The following is a 25,023-nucleotide window of genomic DNA, read 5'->3' on the forward strand; positions in this document are numbered from 1 at the left end:
ACCTCAGATCTTGAAAATAAATTAAGAGGAATGAACAATGTTCAAACTGTCAACTCAAGGTGAACAAACAAGTGTATTCTATGATAAAAAAGATGGTTTCAGTGACTCATTATGTATTTTTATTTATGCTAAAATATATTTAGGAATTTCATTTCTAAAAAGCATTTGCATGAATAAGAGTATGATCATAATGAAAACTCTAGCCAAAGGATGACAGAAAAAAATTTGACAGCACTAATATATATGTATTGCATATAAAACATTTCAAAAACTAACATTAACAAAGGTTTATAAATGCTATAAGAATATGTTGTTCATTGTTAGTTCATGATAATTAATGCATTAACTAATGCTATCAAATGAGACCTTACTGTAAAATGTTACCCTAATGAATTTAATAACAGCAAATATACCATTAATAAGGTTCTATTGCCAAAAGTTCCTAGCTTATTTCTTGATGTTGCAAAAGTGTTGAATTACTATCTAGCTAGGAAGACAAGGAGCTCTGCCTTCACAAATTTGGAGATGGAAGTGTCGTTCAAGGTAGAGCTGCTTGTCATGGGTGTAGCATTAGTAGGACCATCAGTTTGCCTGGATATTGAAAAAAGGAAGGGGCCACGTACCGAACCCTGAGGTACACCCTCAGTTTTTGATGGAACTTTGACACTGTGTAACCTCTTAACAAGAGTTAATGAAACTGATGAAACTATAGATTGTTCACTAACATTAACAAAGGTTTATAAAAGCTGTAAGAATATACAGTATTGCTCATTGTTATTTGCTTACATTAGTTAATGCAATAATTAACATGAACTGAGACCTGTACATCATCACTGAAACTATAACAGCAAAGCAAAGACATTAAATCTCTATTTCTTTATTTTGTGTAATTATATGCATTAAAATTTTAACGTGAAGGCTTTTAAATGCCTTCAGTCTATATTGAATACATCATTACTGATGTAATGTAACGATCCCATATTGTGTTTTCTTCTTCTGTCCCCTATTTAACGGTCTCTCGGTTTAGATCTGTGTTCTCTGGACAATGGTGGCTGCAGTCATAACTGCACAGTGGCCCCGGGTGAGGGCATTCTGTGCTCGTGCCCGCTGGGAATGGAACTGGGCACTGACAACAAGACGTGTCAGATCCAGGGCTTCTGTGCCAAACACCTGAAGTGCAGCCAGCGCTGTGAACAGGACAAGTTCAATGTGAAGTGCTCGTGTTATGATGGCTGGGCCCTTGAACCCGACATGGAGAGCTGCAGGAGCACAGGTGAGATCCAAATCCTAGTGAGCTACATACATAAAAAATAAAAAATAGGCCTAAATTGAAAAGTTTTTTGAATAGCATATAAAATATGATATATACATGAAACATTTAAGACTTATAACTGAATGTGCTTTAAATAACCAGGTTTATATATTAATATTATTTATTTGTTTAATCTAATCTGAAAGTGAATATAGCTTGTTCCACAGCTAGCCATCATTCTACCTGAATACATTTTAATTGTTTTCACAATTAACAGATTGATGATTGTAAACAATTTGAATAAATGTATTTTGTGTCATGAAGTGTCCTTTCTTGTTTTGTGTTTTGTTGTGTTGTCATGTTTTGTTTTGTTTTGCCCTGTTTTGTTTTGTTCTTTGTTTTGTCCTGTCCTGTCTTGTCCAGTTTTGTTTTGTTCTGTTCTGTTCTGTTCTGGTCTGTTTTGTTCATTGTTTTGTTGTCTTGTTTTGTTCATTGTTTTGTTCTTTGTTTTGTTTTGTCCTGTCCTGTCCTGTTTTGTTTTGTTCTTTGTTTTGTTCTTTGTTTTATTCATTGTTTTTGTTCTTTGTTTTGTCCTGTCCTGTTTTGTTTTGTTCTTTGTTTTATTCATTGTTTTTGTACTTTGTTTTGTCCTGTCTTATTTTGTTCTTTGTTTTGTTGTTTTGTTTTGTTCATTGTTTTGCTCTTTGTTTTGTTCTTTGTTTTGTTCTTTGTTTTGTCCTGTTTTGTTTTGTTATGTCCTGTCTTATTTTGTTCTTTGTTTTGTTGTTTTGTTTTGTTGTCTTGTTTTGTTTTGTTTTGTTTTGTTGTCTTGTTTTGTTCATTGTTTTGCTCTTTAACCTAAAAGAGCACACCTTAAAGTTTTCCACAAACAGATGGAAAGAATCGGTAAAGGCCTGTAAAAAAAAAACTAGAACACAAATGAAAACTGTTGTGGTTCTCAGTGTTTGGCAAAAGATGACCGTTATGTGCACTAGACGAAAACTTCTATAAAGTCATTGCAACTTTTTTTTCCTTCAAAGACTAAAAATGTTAGTTTCAGTTTAAGAGTCGGTGTGTGACAGAAAGCATGCTGAAAATGATTGGGAAACTGTTTGGCAGGATAATTGGTGGTTTATTTTTGTAATGAAAGAATGCAATTGCGAGAAGGGGGAGAAGATTTATTGTGACAGGAAGTGGCATAGCAGCCCACTCAGCCAATCAAATGATGAATTATGTATTGCGGGACGCATTTCACATTCCTTTGAGAAATAAAAATCATTTAGATAAACAGAGGAAATGTCACACATGTATGTGATTGCCAATCTCACATAATTTTACAGACATATTAAAAAATGTCAGAGCATTTTCCCAGTTCAATACCTTAGGGAATCATGAGTTTTATGGCATTCCTTCAGTGAGTTCATTGTTTTTCCAGATCCATTTAAACCTTTCATCATCTTCTCCAACCGTCATGAGATCAGACGGATTGATCTTCACAAAGGAGAGTTCAGCGTGTTAGTGCCAGGCCTGAGGAACACCATTGCTCTCGACTTCCACCTCAACGAGAGCTCGCTCTATTGGACTGATGTTGTTGAGGACAAAATTTACCGTGGGAAGCTGTCAGAGAATGGTGGTAAGTTAACTATTGCTCATTTTTAACTAGTTACAAAAATGCATAACAATGCAGTACAGTGCATATATGCAATGAATACACCTCTTCTCTTCTACTTTCCTTGTGTGTTGTAGTGAATTAGTTCAGAGGGGAAATATTAATAATTATTCATAAGGATATTTTTCATGGCCACAGAAAAATAATTCTTCCTTGGTATTTACAGCGCTTCGAGCGCATAACAAGATAGATCATTTAAGTGACAATTTGCTTGCAGGCAGGGAGTCAGAACCAAACATATATTGTGCACACATTTTATTAACTAAATCACGGACAAGACTAAACTAACATAAAACATACATGCACATCACACTTACATGGTAAGAGGGAAACTGAGAGAATGAACAATCGGGTCAGAACAAAGGAATGAAACTATGGAAACACCTGAGAGAACCATCATTGACTACAAGATCCTTTGTCTGAACAAAGGGGTTTACAGTTTTACTAACTACACAGTGATTTGTATTTCGTACGTTACTTGCATTTAGCCTGAGCTGTATAAGAGTGTCCAAGGTAAAATTGCAGGAGAAAGTCTTGATAGTTCGGTCTGATGGTGTTGAAGTGGCAATTGATTTCTACTGCGTTGACTGAAGAAGAAACGATGAGCTTGCATGGTTATTTCAACTCCGTCGAGGTTGAGGAAGTTGCACATCGCTTGATGTGTGTGTAGGCCTTATCAGCCTGGCCTGAGAGCCAGCCAAAAGTTTGTGCCCATTTATACACTTAATGCAACAAACACACACTGCCTCCTACGAGGAAGTAACATACACGAAAGTGTAAGTCGTAAAACGAGCATTAATTTGATAGGAGACACGACATATATGAGGTTTCATGAACTAGTAGTTTGCTCATAAGATATGCATAAAGCAAAATACCATACCAGAGACCCTTTACAAAACAGTTATAATCGTACACACAATGTCCTGGAGTGCATGTTCATTTATAGAACAGTTTTTCTATAAATTAATGAAGGAAAGTCTGTTTTAAGGCATTGGGTCTCTCTTTTCTTTCAAGCCATAAACAAAGTCTTATCTGATGGTAGCCCTGGTAACGGAGACCTTTCCTGCTCTCTGCTACTAAGCATAAAGCATTCAAAGCATATTTGTTAAATGTAGCAAGCAATTATGTGTCTGATTTGTCGTTTCAGTGTTTATGCTCACTCAGCTACAACTACAGCGTTTGAGGGGCAAAGTAGACGTTGTTCAGCCAATTAAGGCCAGACACTGGCATTATGCAAATCTGTTACAAACCTACGTAGATTCAGCAGGAAGTGAGACTGGAATTACTGACGCCTCGTTTCAGTTCAGAATCGCTTCTTACTTTTGGGAGACAAAAACTCCATTTATCTGCACTTTGATCTTTGAAACTTTGCAGAGCTTTTACATTCATAAATGGCTCTATTACACACTACATGAAAGACGATATCTGGAAAAAGTATAATGGGTCACTTTCTGGATAATGGGATACTTTGTAGGTATCATTTTATTATTATGTCTTATAAATAAATATTTTAACAAAATTGCTCAACTGCTTATATTTGAAAAACATTTGTCTGCCAATTAAGCCACTTTATTAAGTAATGTAGTACAATCAACATCACTCTCCGTGATTGTTTTATGGTTGGTTACACACCATACTTCACCTTGATTTGGTGGACAAAAGTTTATTATTAATCATAATATGAATAATAGAATTTATAAAACAATATTTCATAATGTTAAACAGTGAAGCAGTTTTAGGTAACACTTTACAATAAGATTTCATTAGTTAACATTAGTTAATTAATTTAGTTATCATGAACTAAGAATTAACTGCACTTCCACATCGTTTATTAATCTTAATAAATTAATTTCAACATTTACTAATACATTATTAAAATCAAACGTTGTATTTGTTAACATTAGTCAATGCACTTTGAACTAACATGACCTAACTGTATTTTTATTAAAGGGTTAGTTCACCCAAAAATGAAAATTACCCCTAAGGTGTATATGACATTCTTCTTTCAGACGAACACAATCAGAGTTATATTAAATAATATCCTGGCTAATCCAAGCTTTATAATGGCAGTGAATGACAGCCCAAAAAGGCTAGATATTTTACTTTATAACATGTTAATATGGATATTTTTCTTACACAAATAATTGCTTCACTTCAGAAGGCCTTTATTAACCCCCGGAGCCGTGTGGAGTACGTTTATGATGGATAGATGCATTTTTTGGGCTTCAAAATTTGGACTGCCATTCACTGCCATTATAAAGCTTGGATTAGCCAGGATATTATTTAATTTAAATCCAATTGTGTTCGTCTGAAAGAAGAAAGTCATACACCTAGGAGGGCTTGAGGGTGAGTAAATGGGATAATTTTCATTTGTGGGTGAACTATCCTGTCCTGTCTAATGTTAACATCTAATGTTAAGAAATGAGACCAAAAATACTGATACAGGTTTGTTTTTTTGTTTTTTTACAATCCCAAAACGTTTAAACCACCTAGGTATACTTTACTTAATGCCCCACAACAATATATATCGTTTAATTAAGACAAACACAAAAAAGTGTCATGCCACTGACTATAATATGGACCTTTTGCAATTAACCAATAGTTAGGTAAAAACTATTTTCCCATACATATATTGTCTTTGTTCCTCCCACTTTCCTCCATTTTTATTTCACACAGCAGCACTGACCAGTTTTGACGTGGTGATCCAGTATGGATTAGCTACTCCTGAGGGTCTGGCAGTAGACTGGATCGCTGGAAACATCTACTGGGTGGAGAGTAATCTAGATCAGATCGAGGTTGCCAAACTGGACGGTACGATGCGCACCACTCTACTAGCTGGAGATGTGGAGCATCCGCGAGCCATCGCTCTGGACCCCAGAGAGGGGTAAGCAATCCATCATTACCACTTCTGAAACTTGTGTTGATCCCCATGTGCCTCGTAAGCAGAGTATTATAGTATTTAATAATATTTAAAAAGACAAAACATAAGCTAAAACAGCTAAAAAATAAAGATATAAGCTGGCGTTGTGTTTTTTTTGTTCTTTAACTGTCATTTTTATTTATGAATCAGGATTCTGTAAGGGATAATCTGTGCCTCCTGTTTGTTTGTGTATTTAAGCTCTGTGTTTCTTTCAGTTCATTGTCCGTTCTCATGACAGTATATTAGTTGTTCTGTTCAGGTTTTGAGTCCAGTGTTTTGAGTTTACTGCCAGTGCATAGGTCCAGCTTTGCTCATCTTTACTTCAACACCGACAGATTCTTGGAAAACATGAATATATGAGAGGATTTTAAAAAGTGCTGAAAAGTTATGAAAAACAATCTTTAAAAAATAGCTATTTGTGAGTAAATAAAAATAATAATAGTAGTAGTAGTAATAAACTATAATCATGACTTACTAAAAAAAATTTATAAATTCTTTTAAAGAAAAAGCGTAACACAAAAGAACATTCAGTTATTGGTATGGAGCTTCTGTAAAAATGCTATTTGTTTATTTTAATGAATTTATAATGATTTTTTTGCGTGTTCCCGGGGGAGGGTTTATGTAAATTTTAGGGTTTGTGACATCAACCAGTGAAAAAAGCTTGTTGTAGTCCCTACCAGCCGTTTGTTGTCATATCATAAATCATAACCACCCCTTTAATACAGAAGTCCCAGAATTACCTTCAAATATTGTCTTGAGAATGGGGTGCCTTGAAGTGAGAATCACTGCTTTAAAGGAATGGGTTACCCAAAGAATAAAAAAAAAAAATTAGACTCAACTTTATGTTGTTCCAAGTAAAATTTTCGAAGAATGTCCACGCTGCTCTTTTGCATACAGTAAAAGCGATCTCCATACAGAATGCTTTTTGTTTTTGAGACTAGGTGAACTTTAGTAAGCAGCATGGAAAAAGCCCTCATCTGTGCTCTGATTCTGTAGAATCCTATTCTGGACAGACTGGGATGCCAGCATGCCCAGGATAGAGGCTGCGTCCATGAGTGGACATGGCAGACGCACCATCCATAAGGAGACGGGCAGTGGAGGATGGCCCAACGGACTGACTGTGGACTACCTGGAGCGCCGCATTCTGTGGATAGATGCCAGGTAATGTTTAATGTGATACACTTTACCCATGTACTCTCTCAGAAAAAAAATATTGTCACTGGGGCAGTATCCTTTAAAGGACACCTTTGCATCTTATCTAGCCCTAAAAGGTGTATAAAATGGCTCATTTTCACAGAGCGGTGCAGTCCGGTTCAGTACGGTACAGTGCTATTCGGGACCATAAACCCTGATAAGGCTTGCGTAAAAAAAAAAAAAAAAAAAAAGAGTGTTTGAACCTGTTAAACAGCCAGAATTTGGCTGCGGATAAAAAAAAAAGAAAAAAAAAAATTAAGGCTTGCATTTCCATCGCCAACAATACCCTTATGATAGGCATGGTGTAGTGATCGACGTCATTATCGCGCAAAGAAGAAAGCGACACAGTAAACAAAAATGGACGACATACAGCAGATCTTGTTCTTGCTTCTCGGCATGTGGCTGTTGTCACAAGAAGACACACTTTGTTTGAGCCAAGGCTGCAGACTGCAAGGAAAAACACAGCCAAAAAAGCACGGCAAGTGACAATTCTCTGTCAACCAATCAACATTCTACAGGGAGTTTTAGCTCCACCCTTTAATACCGAACTGCTGTGCTAGGTACCCCAACGGAAGGGTGCCAAAAAAGTGGTATGGTACGGTTTGGAATTAGGGTACCATTCACAACTTCTGACAATATAAACTTCAAAAATTGCGTACGTAATGAACTCTACTGAAACGCCATTAGTAGTAATATGTACCCTTAAGGTACTAGTATGAACTTTTTAGGGGTAAATAAGCTACAAAGATGTCCTTTTAAGGGTACTACCCTGTTTTGCAATTTTTTTCTGAGACTCTAGGCATGCTCCTGGATCAATGGAAGTTGGTCCTAGAACAAACTATTCAGAGCCCTGACCCTTTCCCAATCCCTAACCCAAGGGTGTCAAATCCTGCTCCTGGAAGGAACTGTCTTGCAGAGTTTAGCTCTAACACACCTTCCTCAAAGTTTTTAGAAGACCTTGATAAGCTGGTTTAGCTGTGTTTAATGAGGTCTAAACCTAAACTCTGCTAGATAGTGGCCCTCCAAGCAGTGTCCTGACCCTATCCCAATCCCTAACCCAGGGGTGTCCAAAGAGTTTAGCTCCAACCTACCCTAATGCCTGCTACAGAGGGCTTTTTCCTGCAATCCTATAAGATCATTACAAATCACACTGTACGACGTGGATCTAATAAACTTTGGTACGACATGTATGTAGACTCTACAATGATGACACCTGTTGAATCGTAGGCTACGACGCAAAATAGTATAAAGGAATAAAATCAGCATACGCTAGTGGTAAACAAATAGATCAAGATGAATCCCACTTTGGCAACTGACCTATCGATAAGCCCCTCCCCTCGAACGCAGATGAGCCAATGGCAGTTGAGTTTCAGTTGCACGGGGACCGGAACTTGGACTTCTTTAGATTTCAGTGCCATAGAGAAACATTGGAAGATCCGAAGCTCTCATCGGTTTGATGGTGTTTATGCTACATAAATGGTTAAACGATGTGCCTGGGGTACTGTTACACTGATTCCAGGTGTCCTGAGAGGATTTTCTGTTTGTCATAATCTCATTAAGTTACAATTAAGGTTAGTGAATCCATGCTAACGTACAACCCTAAATAGCTAACTGTTCTCACTACATGTACAGTGTAGATCAAAAACATAAACAAAGGTCTACATTTCCTCTTCATAAATTGCTTAAATGTAAATTAATTTAAAGGGGTAGTTCACCCCAAAATTAAAATTCTATCATTTACTCACCCTCAAGTTGTTCCAAACCTGCATGAGTTTCTTTGTTCTGCTGAACACAAAAGAAGATATTTTGAAGAATGTTTGTAACCAAGCAGATAGAGCAACCATTGACTACCATAGTAGGGAAAAAAATACTATGGTAGTCAATGGTTGCTCTCTCTGCTTTGTTACAATCATTCTTCAAAATATCTTCTTTTGTGAACAGTGTTGATCCTGGATATTGTCATCTGCGATCGTGACGACCATAACATGAGGCTTCTCCCACTTGCATTATGATCTGTAAACCCCTGCTTCCAAATTAATCTTGTTACCCACCATATTTATTTAAAAATCTTTTATATATCCCGCCATGGCATATTGAAGTCCCACTTGAATACTCCTCGACGAGAGGTGGTCCTTCTGTGTCCAAAATTGATCAAAAACACCTTTGGTTTGGGACAAGATTTGGGACAAGGTTTTCACACTGACAGCTGTAATTGTAAGACAGTTAGTAACTGCGATTGTTTGTCCGAGTTAGCAACAGTGACTAACAATGTGTACTGGGCATTACACACTTTCCTGGAAGTCTCTAGTGATCCCGACAACCACACTGGTTCTGGTGTGTTTCAAGTCTTTTGGAATGAGCCCTAACAGGAGCAGATTTGGACACCCTTGCCCTAACCATTGACAATGAAATTTCATAAATTTGGTGACTAAAGTCTATCCAATATCATAGAATTTGTGCTTCCTATCAGAAATGAATGACCATAGAAATGGTTTATTTTTGACTTATGTCTCAGATCGGATGCAATCTATTCAGCCAAGTATGACGGGTCTGGACTGATCGAGGTGCTCAGGGGACACGAGTATCTCTCGCATCCGTTTGCTGTGACGATGTACGGCGGAGAGGTTTACTGGACAGACTGGCGCACAAACACGCTGGCCAAAGCCAACAAATGGACAGGAAACAATGTCACTGTGGTTCAGAGAACAAACACGCAACCTTTCGATCTGCAGGTATACCACCCATCTAGACAACCGCAAGGTAATCTTCAAACTTTATTTCAAAGTTACTCTGATGTCAATATTACTAATTCTTGTTTCAAAGCAGTGGTATATATCAAAGTACAATGGAGTAATAATCTAATTCCATCAATATAACTTTTTCTAAAGAGTTGATTTGAAATGCTTGAATCTAATGGATTCCAAAACTAGATTTTTTTCCCCTTAAACCAGTCAAATGTAAATCATGTCATGTCATGTCAATCACATTATTGTTATTTTTTTCTCAGCTCTGAGTTGAATACATGACGTCAAATTCATTGACAGGCGACTGCATGGTTGAGTTGACCAATGAAATGGCTGTAGGATGGGGTTTGCATTTAACTGGTTTGGGGGAACCACAGAGGAACGATATTGTTGTAATCACTTTTGAAGTGATTTTCTTTCCCCCAGCTGATGAACGACATTGGCTATGTTCACATGCAACCAAATAATCCTCTAGTAATCGGATTGATGGCTCAATCGGTTTGGAAGGGGTGGTTTATTCATTTTCTAATCCAATCGAGAGAATATGTAACCACTTGGTCGGATTGAAAACTGAAAATGGAAAGGACTGCGCATGTGAAATGGCTTAGAAATGGCATATGACGTGCAGAACGAGCTGCAGTTGTTTTTAAATATAATGATTTAAATATATGACTCGTTATCTCCTAATCAGGACCCGAAATAGATAAATATTAAAGGAACACGCCAACTTTTTTGGACTTTAGCTTATTCACCGCATCCCCCAGAGATAAGGCCATACATACCATTCTCATCTCCGTGCGTGCCATAACTCTGTCTGACGCACCCACCGCTAGCCTAGCTTAGCACAAAGACTGGAGGTAAATGGCTCCAGCTAGGCTACTGCTCAATAAGTGACAAAATAACGCCAACATTTTCCTATTTACATGTTGTGATGTGTATAGTTACATAGTGTACTAAGACCGGCGCTTTCAGGCGCTGCGTAATATCATTGCGCTGCTGCACCCATGGTATAGCAGCAAAGTTCCTTGATTATTACGCAGGAATGAGAGTATAGTTCCGAGCCATATCGGTTTAGAAAATCATAACTTTTCATTTCCCGTCGGTCTTAGTACACAACTATACACACATCACATGTAAATAGGAAAATGTTGCCGTTATTTTGTCACTTATTGAGCAGTAGGCTAGCTGGAGCCATATACCTCCAGTCTTTGTGCTAAGCTAGGCTAGCGTGGGTGCGTCAGACAGAGTTATGGCACGCACAGAGATGAGAATGGTATGTATGGACTTATCTAACTCTGGGGGATATGGTGAATAGGCCAAAGTCCCCAAAAATCGGCATGTTCCTTTAACTCTGCGCTTTAAAACAAAGAAAAGAAGCAATGTAGGAGAATAGTATGCTCAAACAGCGGGAAACTCTATATTTGTGCAGTGTGCGCATGTCAAAAATCAATTCTGATTTGAAGCTTTTGACATATTAACGCACACATGAACCCGATCAATTTATTTAGCGTTCATGTAAATACTACGGTCAGATTTACCCATCAGAATGAATTTGTTCTGATTGAAACAAAAGGTGTGCATGTAAACATAGCCATTGGCAGCCAACCAGAATCCACTTAAAAGACTTTAAAAAGCATTTAAAGCGACAGGTGACAAAAATGCAGCACATGCTTATTATAAACAGAATGATATTGTCTGTTGGTGTAGATACTGATATACTTATCATTATAGATATTGTTATAGTTATTGTTCTTGGTGTGATCGAGCCTTTAGACCAACAGAATTCCCCCAAATGTTGTCCCAATTAGTCAAACACAGTTCACTTAACATATTTAAGTGTCCTATAAAAATATTACATTTTACTAATTGAAAATCTGTGGGTGCCTTGATGATTTTTTTTGCTAAATGAGTGAATTAGTGTTCATTCTCTAATTCACTCATTTAGCCAATAAATTCATCAAGGCAACTACAAAATTTAAAAAAAAAAACATCAACAATAAAACCAACTGGACAATTTAAATCTGAATGCATAAAGTTGCATTGAGAGTCCATTGCATTGAAATTCAACATGGAGAGTCCTTTTGAGCTTTTAATAACGGCTTGTTGTCTGGACATCACCGATCATTTCATAAGTTTTCTTGCCGAGTTTTAATTGTTTGATTAGTTATTGAGTAAACTTTAAGACTGCGGGTCAAATTGAAGGAGGGGACAGTCGGCTTGATAGACACACATGTTGATGGTGTTTGGCGCCTAATAATGCAGCTTGTGAGTAAACTTGTCATGATAGTTTAGCTCACTTGCTTCATCTTATAGAGGCAGACATCTGTTTATTCATGTCTGACGGGAGCAGACAGAGGGGATGAATTGGTTTAGACATGCTTTCAGAAGTTCCTCTGTCTGTTTTAAACCTTTAACCTCTGTCTTACTTTTCATCATACTATCAAAATACCCCTATACACATACCAAGTAAACGCAGATTCCGATAATCACAAAATAGTCAAACGTTGGTCAGCACAATTAATTCACCTCCTGTTTATTTTGATCTGTCTTCTCTCTCTCCTAGCACCGAACCCGTGTGCTGCTAACGGTGGTTTGGGTCCATGTTCTCACCTGTGCTTGATCAACTATAATCAGACGTTCTCCTGCGCCTGTCCTCACCTCATGAGACTGAGTGAAGATAACCACACTTGCTACGGTACGAACTAGAGCTCGAGCCAACAACACAACGGACCTGAATCATTCACAACCTGACAGAGTCTCATCATGTATTCTTTAATGGGCTTAATAGGCTTGTTGTTAATGTTACCTGAAATTATAACTATTAAAAACTGTGTTTGTTTGTCAAGACCCACTGAAGTGCCTTGAAACATGCAGCATTATTCAATGTGTGGATGTAATTTCCACTGAAACAGGAAGACAGGACGAAACATATCAAACAGCTCCTCCCCTTTTTTAAAATAGCCAGTAGTGTTTTGTTTATATCACAGCTCGTCCAGAGCCGTTGAGCTAGGTAAAGCCGCAGTTTACTCCTAATCTCTAACTGTTTCTCCTCCTGATCTCCTGAATTCAAACATTTTCTGGTCTGTGCCGACTCGATCACATGATCCGCTCTGTGCTTTTGTGTCTCAGGACCGCCTCGATCACATGATCCGCTCTGTGCTATCGTGTCTCTGGACCGACTCGATCACATGATCCGCTCTGTGCTGTCGTGTCTCTGGACCGGAGCTGAGGCGGTTTGCGTGACACTAATGTGAAACCAGACTTAATTCGCCCCAATAGAAAGCATTGTTCCCTATCCCCTATATAGTGCACTATGTGCCTTTCACCCTGTAGAAAATAGTACATGTGTGAACAAGTGACCGATTTCAGCCACAGCTTCATATTCATATATTCATACTCCTAATTATAGTGTAGGGGGCGGGGCTTCATATTCTAGAGAGCATTTGATTGGACAGGAAATCTGATGAGAAGCTGAAGTGCAGAGTGATGTCATCAAAATCACTGATCCATATTGGCGGAAGTGAGAGACTAAATTTTGAACGCTTATATCGTTTTTGAAAATTTTGATTTCATGGGGACTTTAAAGTAAAGCTAAAATAAAATAAAGTACAACTATTAGATTAAATACTGAAACTTATATTAAAATGAAAACTGAAATATAAAATTTTTAATGAATTAAAATGATTAATAAATACTATAATAGTATATAAATAATGCTAAAAAAACGCTGAAAATGAGGATCTGAGGGATATAATTACCGTTTATTCAATAGATTTTTGTCCACTGGATTTTTGTTTTGGATATTCTTTCTACCATAGAGTGTAAAAAAAGATACTGGTTACACTTTATTTTGATGGTCCCATTTAGGAACCGGATTTATTAAACAGGGCAAATTAGCATAAGAGAGCAATCCCATAAAAGCGCCGATGGGAGTGGAAAGTACAGCTTGTGAGCTACTGATGTTAATTCAAATAACTTGCTTGCTATATTTCGATTCTTTAAATCTATTTTATACCATAGGTTAACTTTATATGGTTTAAAGTGCTTTTTGTGATCACCATTCGCTTTCATTATATAGTATGTAGAAGAGAAAGATAATAATATAATACATTTCAATTCATTTTTATAAATCATAATATTTGTTTAAATAGTGACATATTGACTTCTATGATACGTAAAATAAAGACAGTCATATGGGTTTGGAACAACATGACGGCGAGGTAATGATGACGGAATTGTAATTTTGGTGAAATATTACTTTAAATACAGTATGTTTTAAGCAGAAAAGGTACTGGCAATTTTTTTCCGTTAATGGATCGTCGCAAATTCATTTCCTTGGAGGATTTTTTTTTTCCTGTGACCTTTTTTACTGCTTTTACTGCCTGTCTCCTTTTTGGCTCTAGTCAGGACGGGTGTCTCTGTCTCTTTTCCAGAGTCGCGTCAGTTCCTGCTGTACGCCCGTCAGATTGAGATAAGAGGAGTGGACATCTATAATCCATACTACAACTACATCATCTCCTTCACCGTCCCTGACATCGACAACGTCACGGTTGTGGATTACGACGCTCTGGAGAAGCGTATCTATTGGTCGGATGTTCGGACTCAGACCATCAAAAGGGCCTTCATCAACGGCACAGGAATAGAGACAGTGGTGTCTGCAGGTACAGCATTCATCAGTTTGATTGGAATAAAAGCAGATGCACATGTACAGTTCTGGACAGTGTACAAGATACTTAACACTTAAAGGGTAACTAAACCCTAAAACAACTTTTTTGTTAATGATCTGCAAGACTGGGGCTTTATTAGTGCTTTTCATTGATTTGAGTAAATTTTGACATTTGGGTATAAAGTGTTTTCATTCTACAATATATGGTGTAAAAATGTCTTGAAGGTTGAAAGGTGGCTACTGCAGTTGAATTTCCTGTTGGATGTTGTAGGTCATTGTGACGTATGTTGGTTCTTCCAATGGATTTTTGGAAGAAATGTTTTCTCGCTTTGATCACATGAGAACGGCTTCCCTCCAGAATGAACTCTCATGATACATGAAGTAGAATCATTATGAATGAAACTTACTTGTCACTTGCTATCAACATTCTAATGAAGAAAATACGGTTAAATAATGCAGTTGTCAGGACACGTCGGGTGTTTCTTGCTATATTTTTGCCGCTTGTCGTGTGTACAGATACTTTTCATACATGAGACGCGCTTTCAAACCCTGACACGCAAGTGGTTGCCATGGTAACGAACAACAACACCGTAACGTGCTGGTGTATATAGGCTAATTTTTATTTGAGGAAATCTGTTTATAATAGGCTATTAGGTTTGAACTTATTGGTCCTGCGCTGCTTATTGATTCAGTTCATTTGAATGAAAATACATCGCATGGATCTGATCTATTTTTAGTGGCATTCGGTATAAGGATTTGACTGTTCATTGATTAGGTCAGTTCTCTTGCGCTGCTGCTTTGCTAGCATCGTCGGCATCAGAAGTTAACGCAGTTTGAGCCAACGGCTCGAATTGATAAGGCTCTGGCCCTGTGTCTACAGACAATTCACCCTCCTCCACTTCAGGTGAAGGTGGGGGAGAATGACCGCTCTGTTGCAAAGCTACTGGCGTCACTCCAGCCATTCTCCATCTTTGCGAGTCGGACAGCTGTCAATCAATCCGTCACTGCGGGTCTCAGGTGCACATCCCCCGCTCAGCCCCACCCTCAGTTCGTCCCCTCTGTCTCCGCTGGGATCTGCCCACTTTTCCAGCATTTTTCAAATATTGCAAGTGGGTGGAGTTAGCAGTCCCGCTGCTGGCCGTCTTGGTGCCCTAAGCGTAATTACTTTATTATGCCCGTGATGGCAGTGTTTGATACTTTGTAGAGCTGAGGTGGGGTTATTTTAAATATACTACCTTTCGAAAGGTTTGGGGTCGGTAAGATTTACGAAATGAATACTTTTATTGCATTACATTGATCAAAAGTGCCATAATGTTACAAAAGATGTCTATTCCAAAAAATGTCTGTTCTTTTGAACTTTTTATTCATCAAAGAATCCTGAAAGAAATCCACAAAAAATGAGCACAGGGCTTCAGACTGCGACTAAAACGGTCGCTATTGCGACCAAAAAAATTAATTGCGAGTGATATTTTACTCGCTTTTGAATATTATTATTATTAAATATTATAAAATCACTAGGTTTAAAGCTACACTATGTAACTTTTCCGTCCACTAGAGGTCGCCACGTTTGAGCACAGAATCTTGGGACTTGTGGTCTTCACCTCACAGCCGGTGGAAAAGAATCCGGATAGGACTCGGGCAGAAATCATGTTCATGGATGCGATTATTAACATTACTGTAGTCTGAAGCATAGCAGGACCGAGTGTTGTGGAGCTGAGCAAGGCCGCAGGAGCGATTGAAGAGCGGGACTGTTATTATGGTATAGTCGCCGGCGGGACTTATACTATGACGTGGTCGCCGGCGCCACTTCCTCTTTTCCAGTCATGAGTATGAGGTAACGCAACTCTGTTTATCGTATTAGATATATCTGAGTGTGTTGAAAAGGAAGTTATGACATTCGCTCAGCGACTGCTATGACACTTGTTCACACTGCAGTGAGAGTAAAACGTTTCTGCTAAATAAAACCGAGGGTAACGCAGATATGACGCAATCGACAGGCGACTCCCTCAAACGCATAGCTCACACGTCCCGGTTCCTTGGTTAATATAGCAATTTCTTACGATTTACAAATAGTTGGAAACATTTGGGAACTGAACAAAATATATAACACTGGCCTAGTGTTTTTGGATATTTTACTGCAAAAATCTTACATAGTTCACCTTTAAAAATAAATTGTGTCAAGGCGGAGTATCAAGTACTCACAAAAGTCTCATGAAAAACAACAACTTTTCTTGCGAATGGATTACACTGAAAGAATCAGCGCTCTCCCTTCATAAATCACTGAAGCTGTCTGTCAGTGCAGAGCAAGCTCTGATTTCAGCACACTTTAATGAATATAACTAAAGTGCACAATAAATCTTTAATTTACAGTGAGTTGGCGCTTTTTTTCACACGAAAGTGTCAAAACTGATGGTTTTTGCTGTGGAGAAACACTGAGGGATGAATCTTTTTTATGTCGTCTTACGTTTGAATAACTGAATTAATGCTAGGCCTGACTATTTAGGTGACTGTATTCTGATTATGAACTAAGTATTACACTATTGATGCTGTTAAAGCTACCTCAGGACATTGAAGATACCGACACTCCAACAAGTGACATTTGACCGGATGTTTTCCAGCTGGCTTATATCATTGCGGAAGTTCTTAAGAACGTTCCGTGTATGACCCTGTCCCAAATGGCACACTTCATGTGCACTTTTGGTCTTGTGGACTTACAATGGTCGCTGCGTGCGCGTGTCGGTTAAGTCCACGAGACCGCAGGGTGTCCCATTTGTGCTCGCGAGCGCCCCTTTGAGGTCGATATGCGCCCTCGATGCGCACTTCTGCCGAGCCCACACTGGTGCGGGTCACGCAGCAGACTTCTTCCCGGCAGTCAAAGCGGTATTACGTTGTGAAAGTGCGGACTCAGAGGAAGACCATGAGGGTTTAGGGTGCCATTTGGGACAGGGCCTATATCATGTAACGTTAATAGTCTAGGTCAAAAACAATAAACGAAGGTCTACAACGAAAATGGAAGATTAGAATAACAGTTCACTGTCTATGCTGTCATCATTGACTTTTGTGGAACACTAAAGAAAGATATTTTTATAAAAGTCTCAGTGTTTTTTGTCCATACAATGAAAGCCAGTGTCGTTTTGGACCCCAATGAATTTCGTGATATGGACACAGACAGTGATATCTTCTTTTGTGTTCTGCAGAAGAAAGAAAGTCAGACAGGTTTGGAATGACATAAGGGTGAGTAAATGATGACAGGAATTCATTTCTGGCTGAACTACCCTATCCTGAGTTCACACAAGGCTTTGGAATATCAGGATGCTGTTGTTGTTTAAATCTTGTTATTGTGTGTATGAGAATCATGGTCATTGTTTACAGTGCAGAACTGCTGTCGTGTTTACAGTCGAGCGTTTTCTGGAGAGTGCTGTTTAAGTAAAATTAGCACAGCCCTCAAAACCAAATTACAGACATGTTGGGTTTTATGATGAAATAATGACTCACACTTTACCATCCGTGTTTCTCTTCATCCAGATGTTTATCCCTGTGGAAATGCACTGAATGCCAATGTTTAGATTTCTGTGTCTGTCATCTGATTATATTGATTCAAACAATTAATATCTGGAAATGTTTATTTTGTGTGTGATCAGATATTCCCAACGCACATGGGCTGGCGGTTGACTGGGTTTCACGCAATCTCTTCTGGACCAGCTATGACGGCAATAAGAAACAGATCAACGTGGCCAGACTGGATGGCTCCTTCAAGAATGCTGTTATTCAGGGACTGGACAAGCCCCATTGCCTCGTTCTGCATCCTATACTGGGGTGAGCACACTCGTGCAACAAACAGTTGAGACATTTACACATGCTACCCTGCCCTCCTCCACGTTTTACTTCCTAAAGGCAGAAAAATAGATGCACAACAGGATGCAACCACATGTTTTCTCATTCGACATCATGATATAGAGTAAAGGCTTTAGGATATTTTCCATTTGCACTAGGATTTTTTTTTTTCATGAAAAAGAACAAAATACATATAATTTGCAGCAAAAACATGAAGAGACAACATACCAACTTTGTTATAAGAGGCTTTTTATGCAAGTTTTTAAAAGTAGCCCATATCAGACATTAGCTATGTTTTGTGCATGTTGTGCTATCGCATAAAAAAATGCTTTATTGTGATGCTCCCCAACAGACATTCTACTGACTACAAGTAACTTCAACTGCAAATACATGTCAACTTATTCTACTAACCAGTCTACTAATAATCTACTAACACTCTAATGAGAGTTAGTAGACATATACAGTGGGGAGAACAAGTATTTGATTCACTGCCGATTTTGCAGGTTTGCCCACTTACAAAGCATGTAGAAGTCTGTAATTTTTATCATAGGTACTCTTCAACTGTGAATGACGGAATCTAAAACAAAAGTCCAGAAAATCACATTGTATGATTTTTAAGTAATTCATTTGCATTTTATTGCATGACATAAGTATTTGCTACATCAGAAAAGCAGAACTTAATATTTGGTACAGAAACCTTTGTTTGCAATTACAGAGATCATACGTTTCCTGTAGTTCTTGACCAGGTTTGCACACACTGCAGCAGGGATTTTGGCCCACTCCTCCATAATACCTTCTCCAGATCCTTCAGGTTTCGGGGCTGTCGCTGGGCAATACGGACTTTCAGCTTCCTCCAAAGATTCTCTATTGGGTTCAGGTCTGGAGACTGGCTAGGCCACTCCAGGACTTTGAGATCCTTCTTACAGAGCCACTCCTTAGTTGCCCTGGCTGTTTGTTTCAGGTCGTTGTCATGCTGGACCCATCTTCAATGCTCTTACTGAGGGAAGGAGGTTGTTGGCCAAGCTCTCACGATACATGGCCCCATCCATCCTCCCCTCAATACGGTGCAGTCGTCCTGTCCCCTTTGGAGAAAATCATCCCCAAAGAATGATGTTACCACCTCCATGCTTCACTTTTGGGATGGTGTTCTTGGGGTTGTACTCATCCTTCTTCTTCCTCCAAACATGGCGAGTGGAGTTTAGACCAAAAAGTCTCATCAGACCACATCACCTTCTCCCATTCCTTCTCTGGATCCTCCAGATGGTCATTGGCAAACTTCAGACGGGCCTGGACATGCGCTGGCTTGAGCAGGGGGATCTTGCGTGCACTGCAGGATTTTAATCCATGACGGCTTAGTGTGTTACTAATGGTTTTCTTTGAGACTGTGGTCCCAGCTCTCTTCAGGTCATTGACCAGGTCCTGCCGTGTAGTTCAGGGCTGATCCCTCACCTTCCTCATGATCATTGATGCCCCACGAGGTGAGATCTTGGATGGTGCCCCAGACCGAGGGAGATTGACCGTCATCTTGAACTTCTTACATTTTCTAATAATTGCGGCAAAAGTTGTTGCCTTCTCACCAAGCTGCTTGCCTATTGTCCTGTAGGCCATCACAGCCTTGTGCAGGTCTACAATTTTATCCCTGATGTCCTTACACAGCTCGCTGTTCTTGGCCATTGTGGAGAGGTTGGAGTCTGTTTGATTGAGTGTGTGGACAGGTGTCTTTTATACAGGTAACAAGTTCAGACAGGTGCAGTTAATACAGGTAATGAGTGGAGAACATGAGGGCTTCTTAAAGAAAAACGTCTCGGGTTATGACTATAACCCTTGTTCCCCGAGAAGGGAACGAGACACTGCGTCATCGTGATGACACTTCGGGGAACGCCCCTCGCGTAAAGCGTCTGAAGAAACTGTAGAATCAGCCCAATCCGATTGGTGTTGCGTGATGACGTAGTATGTGACGGCATACCCGGAAGATACAAAGAGACGTCTGAACGTAACAGAGATAGCGTTCTTTGCGATGAAGCGAGCGCTCTGATGATTGGGTGGACACGAGACGCAGTGTCTTGTTCCCTTCTCGGGGAACAAGGGTTATAGTCATAACCCGAGACGTTCCCCTTCGAGGGAACTCGAACTGCGTCATCGTGATGACACTTCGGGGAACGAGTACCAACTATCCCGTACCAATCATACCCACCCCAGTGTGAAGCTGGAAACCAGGCACAACTAGGGGGCGAGCACTCTCGCGCCAGGCATCTCAGGGAGATGCAGACTATAAAAACGAATGAAGGTGTGAGGGGTGGCCCACCCCGCCGCCTCGCAGATCTCCTGCATAGAGGCTCCAGAAAGGAGGGCCACAGAGGAGGCCATGCTCCTAGTAGAATGGGCCCTCACGGCTAAAGGTGAAGGCAAGTTGCGCACCTGATAAGCCATGGCTATAGCCTGGACAATCCAATTACTGATCGTCTGCTTGGACGCAGGCAGCCCCTTCTTGGGTGAGCCAAAACACACCAACAACTGGTCTGACCTTCTCCACTGAGCAGACTTCTCCAAATAGATCCTCAATGCCCGCACGGGGCAGAGGAGGTGAAGTCGGCTCTCTTCCGCCGTCACGTGAGGTGGAGGATGGAATGCCTGGAGAACCACTGACCTTGCCCTGTTGGATAGCACCTTGGGCACGTAGCCCTGGCTGGGATGCAAGATGGCTTTAACCATGCCAGGGGCAAACCCCAGGCAAGTCGGCGTGACCGCCAAGGCCTGGAGGTCCCCCACTCTCCTCAGAGAAGTGATGGCAAGGAGAAAAGCCACCTTGAAGGTCAGTATTCTCGCCTCAGCCGACTCCAGCGGCTCAAAGGAGGCCTCAGCCAACCCCTCGAGCACCACTGCCAGGTCCCAGGTTGGGACCCTGGAATGAGCCGCAGGCCTCATCCTCCGAGCCCCACGGAGGAATCGTACAACCAGATGGTGCCTTCCCAATGTCCCATCACCTAAAGGTGCGTGGAAAGCCCCAATGGCAGCCACATACACCTTAAGTGTGGACGGGGAAAGACCGGCGGAGAAGCGGTCTTGAAGGAACTCCAGCACTGAAGCCACCGGGCAGTTAACTGGGTTCACCTCCCGCTCTCTACACCAAGTGGAAAATACAGTGGGGCCGGATGAGTGAGGCAGAACCACAGCGGGCAGTGGGACGTCTCTTGAGACGCGAATAGATCCACTTCCACCGGGCCCAACCGCTCGCACATAGCCTCCACCACCTCGGGGTGGAGTCGCCATTCCCCGGGCCTCAGCCCCTGCCTCGACAGGATGTCTGCTCCCTGATTTTGGTCCCCGGGGATGTACATCGCCCTGAGGGATGATAACTTCCCCTGGGACCACAGAAGGACCTGATGCGCCAGTCTGCAAAGAGGGCGCGACCTCAGGCCCCCCTGGTGGTTTAGATACGATACTGCCGACATGTTGTCGGATCGTATCAGGACATGGTGGCCGCGGAGGTCCGGGAGAAAGCTCCTCAGAGCCTTGTAGACCGCCAGCATTTCCAGGCAATTGATATGCCAGGAAGAATGCCAGGTCCCCCACAGACCCCTGGAAAAGCGGCCTTCCATGACCGCGCCCCAACCAGTGAGGGAAGCGTCTGTTGAAACGGACTTCCGGCAACACGATGCTCCCAACACTGGCCCTTGGGACAGGAACCAAGGTTTCTTCCACATGACGAGGGAACGAAGGCATCTGCGCGTTACCCTGATCATACGGAAAGGATTCCCCCTGGGGGAAAACCCCTTGGTTCTCAGCCACCACTGGAGGGGTCTCATGTAGAGCAGACCGAACTGAATTACGTTGGCTGCCGCTGCCATGAGACCCAGCAGTCTCTGAAACACAGTGCTTCACAGTGAGGCTGCGGCCCAGTTTCACTCTCGAGACCATCGCCAGTATGGACTCCACGCGTGCGGGGGACAGCCGTGCCCGCATCAGCGTCGAATCCCATACAACCCCCAGGAACGTAGTCCTCTGGGAGGGCGTCAACACGCTCTTCTTCGTGTTGAGTCTGAGACCCAAGCACCTTATGTGGGCTAGAACGACATCTCGATGTCGAACCGCCATATCGTACGACTGAGCCAAAATCAGCCAGTCGTCGATATAATTGAGTATACGGATGCCCTGGAGTCTCAACGGAGCCAGTGCTGCATCCATACACTTCGTGAAGGTGCGAGGGGAGAGAGCTAGGCAGAAAGGAAAAACCCGATACTGGTACGCTTCGCCCCCGAAAGCGAACCGCAGGAACTTCCTGTGAGCTGGAAGGATGGAGATATGGAAGTATGCGTCCTTCAGATCTATCGTGACGAACCAGTCCTCGAACTGGATCTGAGTCACGATGGCTGGAATTGTGAGCATCCTGAACCTGTATCTCCTCAGAGACCGGTTTAGATGGCTGAGATCTAGAATTGGACGCAACCCCCCATCCTTCTTGGGAACTATGAAGTACCGGCTGTAGAACCCGGACTCCCTGTCTGGTGGAGGAATACGTTCTATAGCCTCCTTGACCAGCAGAGAGCGTACTTCTTGCTCCATCACCCGCACCTGCTCGGGACCGACCACAGTCCGAACCACCCCGTTGAATTTCGTGGGGAGGGAAACCGAACTGCAGTCTGTAACCCCGTTCCACAGTACGCAGGGCCCACGCAGATATACCCGGAAGGCATGACCATGTGCCGAGATAATCTACTAAGGGAGCTAGCCTCTCGAGGCCAGCCTCGGGTGTTAATCGAGCCTCTTCCCCAACTCCCTGAAGCGGCTGACCGGCAGGGTGCCGTCGGGGAAGAGGTCCGCAGGGCGCACGCGACTGCTGAGCTGTCGCAAGTCCTAATGGAGGCGACTGGTTCAGTGCGCGCGCGCAGGGAATCGATGCGGCCCGAAGCGTCTTGGACGGCGGGAGCACAGCAACGATTCCCCGAGAGTCCCAGAGTGGGAACGACCTTGATCGCTCCACCCTGTGGGGGACGACTCTCAGTGGTCCTGCCGAAGCTAGGACCGCTTGGGAGCCTTCTTAGCCTGGATGACGTCCCTCAGGTCGCTCTTAGGCTGAGAAGGCTTCCTGCGAGAGCGCCGCCTCCTTTGCCAAGCTCCCTCAGGAGGGGCGCGGGAGGCGACACTCTGCCTCTGCACATCGCGGTGCGATGAGCTGGATGAGGGTCCGGGCTGCCCACCCGGGCCTACTCTAACTGCAGAGCCCGAGCGGCGAGGGAAGAACTTCTGGAAGGCGCCTGAAACCTCTCGACGACAGTATCCACTGCCCCGCCGAAGAGGCCAGAAGGCGAGATCGGGGCATCAAGGAGAAAATGTTTCTCCCTCTCCTTGATTCCCGACAGCGTCAGCCAGAGATGCCTCTCAACGCATACCATTCCAGCCATAGAGCAGCCCACAGCGCGAGCCGTCTCTTTGGAAATGCGGAGAGACAAATCCGTTGCCTTCCTGAGCTCAGTGACGTCATCCGGAGATGGTCCCTCGCCCTCATCCAGCTCTTTGAGGAGGTCGGCTTGGTATGCCTGCAGGACCGCCATGGTGTGCAGACAACCAGCAGCACGACCTGCCGCACTAAAAGCCCTGCCGACTAACTTGGACGTGTCGCGGCAAGGTTTAGTGGGCAGCGACGGAGCCTTCAGTGATGCAGCGGCCCCGGGTGAGAGGTGGCCCGCAAGCGCCTCTTCAACCTGTGGCAACGCTGCATAACCCAACTCAGCCGTCCCCAGCACATTAGCAAAATCAAGCACTGGGGGATCAGATAAACGTGCTGAGAAAGGTTTTCCCCACGATCTACACAACTCGTTATGCAGATCGGCGAAAAAAGGAAGGCCCCGCTGTGGAGGTTGAACTCGACGCCTGAAAAACCGTTCATCCAGCTTAGATGGCGGCTGGATGTCCACTATTTCTTGTGGCCAATCTAAACTCAGCTTGGCCACAGCGTGGGTGTTAAAAAGGCCCATTGGGACTTGTATTTTGAAAGTTGTGTCTGAGAGACTTGCTCTGGCAATCAGCCAATGTCAGAGCGCACTGTCTGAGCAGCAGACACTTTGCTCCGCCCATCTCCAGCAGGTGGCATTGATTAATGTTAGTGAATAGCTCAGCATGGCATGAGTGTTTCAAACAGACTCTGTGCTTGCTTCACCTTTGATGTGTGCGTATATAGTATGAAACCACACACATAGACAAACATATGGAACCAGCAATGTGCTGGAAATAAAGAGCAAAGAAATTGAACCCCTATTGCTTCTTCATGTCTCTAACCGGACATCAGTGGTGAACTAGTCCCCAACTGGCAACCCCAAACTGATTGAAATTAACAGTTTACTATATGGTCCTTCGAGCCGGAGCCAGAGTTTTCCACAGTTATGGAGAAGCAACCATCAGCTGAAGTCCTTGAGCGGCCCAGGAGACAATCATCTCTTCCAGCACACTTGCAGGATTATGACTTGACTGGTTATAACCTACCTGAACCCTTAACACCACCCAGCTATTCCCGAAATTCACCTTGTGCTCCATCAGCCGAAGAGGATGCCAGCATGGAGACCCCACAGGCAGCAGCATATCATGGTGATTATCACAGTCCACAACGATGGTTTACCACAGATCGGTGGGACCAGCATGTGGAAGCACTACGTGAGGAAAATGCTGATTTAAGGAAACTCCATAGTGACCTGATTACCACAGTTCAGCAGCTGAAGGAGGAAAGAGATGATTTCAAGCAGGTCAACA

At 42.2% G+C, this 25,023-nt stretch overlaps 1 protein-coding gene across 4 annotated transcripts in view; it reads left to right on the forward strand.

Annotated features, from left to right (window-relative positions):
• lrp1aa (low density lipoprotein receptor-related protein 1Aa) overlaps positions 1-25,023 on the forward strand; it is a 307,973-nt gene that overhangs the window by 156,762 nt on the left and 126,188 nt on the right. For 2 of the 4 annotated variants that reach the window (XM_079844459.1, XM_079844460.1), the window contains exons 23-30: positions 1,028-1,273; positions 2,688-2,885; positions 5,598-5,805; positions 6,838-7,002; positions 9,551-9,795; positions 12,343-12,474; positions 14,213-14,440; positions 18,087-18,261. In XM_079844459.1, the coding sequence (XP_079700585.1) occupies positions 1,028-1,273; positions 2,688-2,885; positions 5,598-5,805; positions 6,838-7,002; positions 9,551-9,795; positions 12,343-12,474; positions 14,213-14,440; positions 18,087-18,261 (1,597 nt within the window). The remainder of the gene's footprint in view (positions 1-1,027; positions 1,274-2,687; positions 2,886-5,597; positions 5,806-6,837; positions 7,003-9,550; positions 9,796-12,342; positions 12,475-14,212; positions 14,441-18,086; positions 18,262-25,023) is intronic. The other 2 variants (XM_079844461.1, XM_079844462.1) reach the window with 1 other exon arrangement.

Source organism: Gobio gobio, assembly GCF_949357685.1.
Source record: "Gobio gobio genome assembly, chromosome: 19".
Lineage (NCBI taxonomy): Eukaryota > Metazoa > Chordata > Actinopteri > Cypriniformes > Gobionidae > Gobio > Gobio gobio.